General features: G+C 35.1%; 3 protein-coding genes across 3 annotated transcripts in view; 2 read left to right on the forward strand and 1 right to left on the reverse strand.

Annotated features, from left to right (window-relative positions):
* The window catches only part of LOC128551455 (tRNA pseudouridine synthase Pus10-like), a 29,703-nt gene extending 25,084 nt beyond the window's left edge, over window positions 1-4,619 (forward strand). Inside the window, exon 13 of the mRNA XM_053532314.1 lies at window positions 4,454-4,619. Coding sequence (XP_053388289.1) covers window positions 4,454-4,510 — 57 coding nt within the window. The 3' untranslated portion in view covers window positions 4,511-4,619. The remainder of the gene's footprint in view (window positions 1-4,453) is intronic.
* Window positions 4,620-5,186: 567 nt separating this feature from the next.
* On the forward strand, window positions 5,187-6,772 carry LOC123543288 (uncharacterized). The gene is made up of 2 exons (XM_045329365.2): window positions 5,187-5,307; window positions 5,485-6,772. Exon 2 carries the CDS (start codon window positions 5,552-5,554, stop codon window positions 6,770-6,772), a length of 1,221 nt encoding a protein of 406 aa, XP_045185300.2. The 5' UTR covers window positions 5,187-5,307; window positions 5,485-5,551.
* Window positions 6,536-8,514, reverse strand: LOC123543289 (uncharacterized). The gene is made up of 2 exons (XM_053532313.1): window positions 8,334-8,514; window positions 6,536-8,143 (listed from the first exon to the last, which is right to left on the reverse strand). Exons 1-2 carry the CDS (start codon window positions 8,427-8,429, stop codon window positions 6,782-6,784), a joined length of 1,458 nt encoding a protein of 485 aa, XP_053388288.1. The 5' UTR covers window positions 8,430-8,514; the 3' UTR covers window positions 6,536-6,781.
* Between the last annotated feature and the right edge of the window lie 230 nt (window positions 8,515-8,744).

An 8,744-nucleotide genomic window follows, 5' to 3' on the forward strand; every position in this document is an offset into this window, starting at 1 on the left:
TGTTACTTAATGTACATTGGCCTTGATCTTACTATATACATGTGTAAGTCATGTGGTTTTTTTTAATTGATGATCATACTATAATTAATGTGTAGCTATGAATTCACTGGAAGGTTTGACATTGTATTTAGCAATGTCTGACTGAAGAATTTAGCTGATTATATGAAAAGCCCAGATCTGTAGGTTAAAAAAGGTACAACTAATCCCCCAAGGGTTTTGTGTTACTCATTGATTTTCTTTTTCTAGATAATAAATTCATTAGGTATTTTGAAGGCATCATTAGAGTTTACAGAGCATTTTAAATTTATGTTTAAAAAAATTCATTTTTAGCTCGACTTTTCGAAGAAAGTAGAGCTATTGCACTCGCCCCGACATCGGCGTCACCGTTGGTTAAAGTTTTTGATAAAGTCAAATAACTCTGTTACTATCAAAGCTATTGACTTGAAACAATCTCCATAACTCTGGTTTGAATTTTGAAAGAATTATGCCCCTTTTTAACTTAGAATTTTTGGTTAAAGTTTTTGATAAAGTCAGATATCTCTGTTACTATCAAAGCTATTGACTTGAAACTTAAAATACTTATTTACCATCGAAGTCTACACCACAAGAAACAATCCCCTTAACTCTGATTTGAATTTTGACAGAATTATGCCCCTTTTTAACTTTTTTAAAAATCTGGATTAAAGTCAAATATCTCTGTTACTATCAAAGCTATTGACTTGAAACTCAAAATAGTTATATACAATCAAAGTCTGCACCAAGAGATACAATTCCCATAACTCTCATTTGAATTTTGACAGAATTATGCCCCTTTTTAACTTAAAATTTTTTTTACTGGCAAAGCTCTAATTCAGGGTCAAGCACTGAGAAAAGTCGAGCGCGCTGTCTTACGGACAGCTCTTGTTTTGTTACTGTTTTGGTATGACTGTGATTAGGCAATTTCAGCTTTGTTTCTTGAAAAATAGATACTTACTGTAGGCCAGTATTTAAAAAAAAATTCCCTTATGGTAACATGTCGTAAGTTTAAGATGGATATATATTTTGAAAATATGTGGAAGCAGCATGCTTCAAGATTTGTTCAATTTTATACACATGTTTTCTAAAAATGGAATGTATTATACAGTGAGTTGGAATAGGGATAGACCTAGCGTGATTATTGTGATATTGTAAGAGGGTTGATGAGTGGGTGTGCAAATGTAATCAACTTTAAACTGAACCAGATTTATATATTATGTTTACCTCTTTGAACATCTAGATCAGATTTGATAACCAGCCAGTTTGGACAGAGTAAATGCCCTTGTGAATTAATCAAAGTTGTGAAAGTTTAATAACTACAGTTTTCATATTTGTACAAAAGATGTGTCGGTATCAAATATATGTCAGTTTCTGAGCCAGATTGGAGTTGTACCTTCAGAGTTATTGCCCTTGAAATTGATCAAAATTGCAAAAATTGAAAGACGTATCTAAGTGTCCACATAATAATTTAACATGTTTCAGTATAAAATACAGGTCGAGTATGGTAACTGGAAAGTCGAGCTGTTGCCCATGTTTCCTCAAGCTCTTATTACTTTACTTGGGTTTAAAACAAACTTATCTACAGGAAATAAACCAAAAGGTTGTCCTATGGTTATAGAAATTATATATATCAGATAAATTTTGTCAAATTCCACTTGCTGTGACGGTTGTCAAAGTTGATTTAAGCACTGTAATGTTAAAAGCAATCAAACTATTTTTATGTCCCCCAAGCAAAAACTTTGAGAACCACTTGACCCAGAACATTCAAACTTGGTAGCGTGATTGGGCATATGAAGTAGATGATCAGTCCCTTTTGTTTTGGGGGTTAATAGGTCAAAGATCAAGGTCACAGGGTCCTGAAGCTTGAAAACAGTTTCCATTTAATAATTTGAGAAACGCTTGACCCAATATCTTCAAATTTGGTAGCATATTCTGAAGTGTAACCCCTATGGTTTTGGGGGTTAGTAGGTCAAAGGTCAAGGTCATAATAACCATGGAACTGAAAATAGGACAACCTGTCATTGGAGGCATACGTTTTTAACAAATAGCTCTTGTCATGAGAAACGATGTAGAATGTCCTTGCTGGTGAGACCAGATATCTCATACATAGAATTTTCTTCTGGCTACCTTGCCTAGATGATTTATGTACCAGTGATTCTTAAATGATTTCTTATTATGAGCTAGACAATTTCAGGGATCAGGCAAATCACTAAATGTTTCAAACTAACAATCTTCAGTTAAAAATGATCAGCTCAAACTCCTATAAACTGGAGACTCTATACTTGACTAGTCTTTTTGTTGAAGTTCCCATCAGACAATGTCTTTGAATCAACAACATACGAGTCCTATCGCATAGATGCTTGACTCCTGGATGCTTAGCGCCTATATGCTATCACATGTAGCATTCAACTACCATCAGGTATATCCCTGATGCCTTGGCTGTACTTAGCCAATACAGCTGAACCGTCTATAAGCTGGAACTCTCCTACTATCTCAGCAGATTACCAAACTCTGGGTCTCTGTCTCAGCTTCCCGATGCTCAGCCTATATTTGCTATCGTCCATAGCATTCAATTAACTTTTGTATATGACATAATGTGTGAAGCTGGGACCCAGCCATCCACATAATGAAGCCAAATCAGCCACAAATGATCCAAATTCTATTAATAATCACAATTCAACAATAATTATAGCAATGATAGCATGGAAACGGAGTCAAGCACTATCTGTGCTTAATGTGTTACATTATCAATATATCAAACATACAAATTATTCTGACATATACGCCCGAAGGTTTGACCCATATGTGTGACCTTGACCATGTAGCTAGCCATCCAGAACATGCACACTGCACACTTGTTGATTTGGAGAACATTTATGTCAAGTTTCTTTAAAATCCTTCAAGGGATTCAAGAGTTACAGAACGCTGACCTTTGACCTCTTGAGTGTGAACTTGACCTTGAAGCGAGACACCCAGAACATGGCTCTGCACGTCGTCCGGATGTGATAAACATTTATGTCAAATTTCTTTACAATCCTTCAAGCAGTTCAAGAGTTACAGAGCAGACACGAAACACACTCATATGACTATTGACCCCAAAGTGTGACCTTGACCTTGAAGCTAGCCATCAAAAAACATGTGCTCTGCATGTCATCTCAATGTGGTGAACATTTCTGTTAAGTTTCTTTGAAATCCTTTAAGGGGTCAAGAGTTACAGAACGGACACGAAACACACTCAAATGACCTTTGATCCCTAAGTGTGACCTTGAAGCCAGCCATCCAGAGCATGTGCTCTGCACATCATCCTGGTGTGATGAACATTTGTGTCAAGTTTCTTTATCCTTTAAGAGTTACAGAGCGGACACGAAATTGCTAATGGACGGACAGACAGATTCACGTACACTGGGGGTATAACATAATGCATCCCTTTGGATATACAAAAAGGAAAAGGATTTCTGTCAAAAACACGAAAATGTACACCACTTCATATAAGGATACATAACAAATCTGTGTGTCTCTAAGTAAAGTGTTCCAGAATAAATATTGTGACTTTATGGTGCTGTATAATCAAAATTTTTATCATTGGTTGAAACCATTCAAACTACTTGCCCAATGTTTGGTTGAAAATTTCATCATGTTTATTTCCAGCAAGTTTGGCATAAAGTGTATATATTTGTGTTGTGTATATGACACTGAAAAATGCTCAAGTATCAAATATTGGTCAAATGGAAGAAGACTGTTGATTTTCTTCATTATTTCAGAAGTGTTGCAATGGTTTACTCACTTTTGAATGCTATTTTTTAGTTATTTATTAGGATACTTTGCAAAAGTCATGTCAGTAGGTTTATATCATTGGTCACATCCACCTGTATTTTATGTATGTTTGAGAGGGATTTTATTTGAATGAATTTCTTTAAAAAAGATACAAAATAAAGGGAAAATTTGTTTTTTGCGCAAGACCAAAATATCATTTACTTGTTGAACTGCAGATTGTACATTTTCAGTGGTGACTTACACTTTGCCCAATTATCGTGAACATATTGCATCTTGTATTCACTTGTTGCAAGATACTGTGATCTTTCACTGAAGCAAACAAGTATCCTTTATCGTCTGGGAATGTTACACGATTTGGACATTGCTCTTGTCACAGATGGCCAGCATAATGTAATCAAACTGTATAAAACACAATTTTCTTCTTCGGTAATTATTATATTATCTATATATACAACATAGACAAAAATAGCCTTTTTTATTTTGTTCTGTATGTACAGATGTATTGCATGATGTGAAAACCTGTTGCCACGAGTATCAGTCAGAAAATCAAAAAAGAAGTTAGTAGAGTACTTGACAAACAAACTGTGTCCAAAGCTAAATACTCCTTTAAATATTTACTGTCCAGCCAAGGTACCATGATAACAAAAAATTATTTTACTTTCAGGCAGTTGAATTGGACTGGCCGAAGAAGATTGACAAAGCCGAAGAATGTGTGACCTAAAAATGATGAAATTAAATCAATTTAAACATCTGATTAATCCATCATAAAAAATATTTGACCGAGAAGAGGCAGTAAGAAGATGATATAATTGCACAGCCAGTCATCAATAGATAATGTTATAGGACAGTTTGTCATCAACAGATAATGTTATAGTACAGTCTGTCATCAACAGATACTGTTATAGTACAGTCTATCATCAACAGATAATGTTATAGGACAGTCTTTCATCAACCGATAATGTTATAGTACAGTCTGTCATCAACAGATAATGTTATACTCCGTATCGACAGCCCTATCACGTGATCTGAAACAGGTAAACATTCTCACTACACAGCAGAGAGAATGCCTCTACAATGAGTTTACAACCATGTCAGATTAATAACAACAGTTAATCTATTTCTTATCACTTGCTAATAAATAAACAATTAGACCCTCAACCTACACAGAATCCTAATTAATCTCAGTCTTTACAATATTCTACAGAAAATTACAGAAATGGCCTCTAGTAGTTCTTTGAATTGGAGTAAAAAATTAAATGAAATTCCAAAATTTACTATTTTACAAATTGCTGATTATATAAAAGTAAGAGGAAAAAACAGGGCATTTGAAAAAGGATACAATTTTTTTATTGAAAGTTATGTACATGATGCTTTTGTTTGTAAAACAGACAGTAAATTTCTTGTCAAAGCAAAATGTTGGCGAAGTCAGAAGAAAAATGAATTGCCACATATATTATCGGCAGAGATATGTTTAAAAGAATCAAACGTTCTTGATGGACAATGCAGCTGTATTGCTGGGTGAGTGAAAATTATGTACTTTTTTAAATGATTGAAACTTAATTTGATTTTTGTGTGTGAATTATTTTGTCTTGTATTCCATTAAAACTATACTGAAGTTTTCAAACAAATGTCACTAAAAGAATAATGAATATTATCAAATAAATTCTAATTATATGATTTCATTTATGCTTTCAGAACCGGAGGAGTTTGCAACCATATAATTGCATTGTTATACAATGTAAATCACTGGAGTAGCAAGAGAATGACAGAGATCCCAGCAGATATGTCATGTACAGAAGTGAGCCAAATATGGCATAAGCCACGTGGGGACAAAATTGAACCAGAACCAGTAATGAAGCTCACCTTTGCCAAAGCAGCAACTGACAGACAGCTACGTAAAAGGGAACCTGTGAAATGTTATTTGTATGACGGGCGTGCAAAAAAAAGTAAAGGAACTTTGGCACCATCAAAAGAGGAGGTAGCTACTATACAAGAAATAGTTGGAGCACGCAACAGTAACATTCCTATAGTGTATTTAACTAAAGACCACTCAACAACACACTCAACTGACACATTATTTGGAGAAGTTCCTACTGGTTCCCCACTCAGCTATCAACTCCAAGACTATCACAGCTCTAAGTCTGAATTTTCAGCGTACATTCCCAGCAAAGTTGATATTGTTTTGCAAGACAACCTTCGCTTCCCTGATATACCTGTACCAAATTCAAGTCTTAACATAGACTTAACTCAACTTGATGAAACAAGCAAAACATTCTTGCAATCACTGGACGTAACTAAAGCCAGGTCTGAGGAGATTGAACAAATCACTATCGATCAGTCTCAGAATAAACTATGGCATGAGATGCGTAAAAATAGACTTACAGCATCAAAGTTTGGCGACGTTATAAATAGAAAAAGTGAACCAAGTGAAGCTTTTGTCAAAAATTTATTTACATGCAAAGATTTATCAAGTGTAAAATCAATTTCACATGGCAGAGATAAAGAAGATACTGCACGAAAATTGTACACTAAAAAAATGAAAAACAACTGTAAACATAATGTGTCAGTATTTCGCACAGGACTCGTAATAAATCCAAGCTGTCCTTATCTTGGAGCTTCCCCAGACGGCAAAGTTTTAGACAGGTCATCTTATGATCACTTCGGGCTGTTGGAAATTAAGTGCCCATATAAATATAGAAATACTACACCCGCGGAAGCAGGAAGAAATACAGACTTCTGTCTTGAAATAAGGGACGAGGAGCTGCATTTAAAAAGGTCACATAGTTACTTCTACCAAGTGACTGGACAGATGGCAATAGCCGGTGTAAATTGGTGCGACTTTGTTGTTTTCACGAACAAAGGACTATTTGTAGAACGTATATTTTATGACAAAAACGTGTGGGCAAGAATTTTCCCAAAGCTTGCTCAATTTTACATCAACTCAGCAGTGCCTTATCTTAAAAACAAGCAGACGGACGTTTAAGTGAGTACTTTAGTCATCGTCAGTTGAAGTTTTTGCAATAAGAGGGTCCTGGAAATTTGACAAAAGGCAACAATCAGTCCATATTTGGTTTACAACACCAGCAGATTTAATAGGTAATCTTCTGTCAAATATATGGAAGTTTCTAACTTTTCCTATGGCCCTTTCAACATGTATCCGATGATGAGCTATTACATGTGTATCCTGTACATTTGCAGCAGACAATCGTTTTCTTTTTCCAAGGAACGGAGGAATGTTTAGACAGAGACCTATCTCGTTCAATTCGTTTGCAATTGTAAATCCTTTATCTGCCATGATTCCGTCTCCACGTTTTAATTCGCCAGTCTCTATTTTTTGTTTTAACAAATCAAAGAGACCACTGCGTTGACAAATTACTTTGTCTGAAATTCCACCAGTGTATAAATGTGACACAAACATTATTCCTCCACGACTGTCTACTCCAACGAGGCCTTTATATGTGTTTGCCGACTTGTAGTCAGAATACGTTTGTGACTTTCGTACTAACGAAGAAGGCATTTGTATTTTTAACTCAGTGCAATCAATAATTAGCATTACATTTGGATACTGCTTTTTAAAATCATGTGTCATATGTTTTGATATTATATCACGATGAGGAAAAACTTTCATAGAACCTAGTCTTATGTAGATTAAATTTATCCATGTATTGAAAATTCTTGACACCATTGATAACGAAATTTGAAAACGGTTTGCCAAGTCCTTGTTAAATAACCCCAGTCTAAGTTTCATTACAGTCAGTAAGAATTCATCCTCCAAAGAAAGTTTGTAAGTCCTGGATGCTTGAGATGCATCAAAATCTTCTTCATCACTGCTTTCACTTTCTGACATTTCATAGTCACTTTCAAAATATTCAGCTCCAGATGTGTATGAACTACTTTTGCGTCGATCCCAGTATGTTATTGAACTTCGGTCCTTCTTTGGCACAATCAGTTCTAAAACGGTATTGAAAACTGCAATAGTTGCAAAGCCTGTATAAAAACGTAACAAATTCAGCTTAGGATTGGAATGTACGATGTTATTCATTGAGAATCTATGAGTACACGGCATGACTATATTAGCCTGTACTTCCTGATGCACTCTCTCCTCGCCTTCTGATGCAGTGTCTGTCTCATCGCTGTCCTCAAACTTTCTCTTTCTCGGTGACTTCCGCTTTGGTGTGTGAATCCATGTGAAAACAGATGGAACTGCATCACACTTTAAACGTTTCTTTGCTGCATCTGGGCAAACATAGTCTACAGATTGGAAATGTTTTGAACAGACTCTGGTGCTGGCTGTTACTCTAAAGTCATCCTTTGTAGCCGATGACCCTGACCTACGTATCCTGTCTTTCCACACCTAAAATTAAAAAGAAAACACTATTTATCAGAAGGTACTCTTAACAATACTTCACTTTTCCTTGTAACAGCAGCTGGGATTTTTTTTTTTGATGAATTCTGTATGTTCTTTAAACAAGCAACATTTCTATCTTAATATTTTGAACACTGAACTATTTTTATAAATAAAAAATATGAAATAGCTTTCTTACCTTAATTTGCCTTTCATCATTTGGAAATTTATGCATTGATACATTTTCATCAAATCCTGAAGATTTACAATTGGGAACACAGCAGTAAAACACCATGATTTCAAGATAATACTAGATAATCTTTGCAATGTGTACATGCGGTATGTATATAAACACACTGGCTGGGAAACTCTCTGTTTACCTGTTTCAGGTCACGTGATAAAATTTGTCGATACGGAGTATAGTACAGTCTATCATCAACAGATAATGTTATAGTACAGTCTATCATCAACCAAAATGTTATAGTACAGTCTATCATCAACAGATAATGTTATAGTACAGTCTATCATCAACAGATAATGTTATAGCACAGTCTTTCATCAACAGATAATGTTATAGGACAGTCTATCATCAACAGACAATGTTATAGCA

Source organism: Mercenaria mercenaria, unplaced genomic scaffold, assembly GCF_021730395.1.
Source record: "Mercenaria mercenaria strain notata unplaced genomic scaffold, MADL_Memer_1 contig_1101, whole genome shotgun sequence".
In the NCBI taxonomy this organism is placed as follows: domain Eukaryota; kingdom Metazoa; phylum Mollusca; class Bivalvia; order Venerida; family Veneridae; genus Mercenaria; species Mercenaria mercenaria.

Excerpts from the sequence above, each read along its gene's own strand:
- LOC123543288 (XM_045329365.2), top strand. The coding sequence starts at position 5,552 with ATGACAGAGATCCCAGCAGATATGTCATGTACAGAAGTGAGCCAAATA.
- LOC123543289 (XM_053532313.1), bottom strand. The coding sequence starts at position 8,429 with ATGGTGTTTTACTGCTGTGTTCCCAATTGTAAATCTTCAGGATTTGAT. Across the intron at positions 8,144-8,333 it reads ATGATGAAAGGCAAATTAAG|GTGTGGAAAGACAGGATACG; the intron begins GTAAGAAAGCTA and ends TTTTAATTTTAG.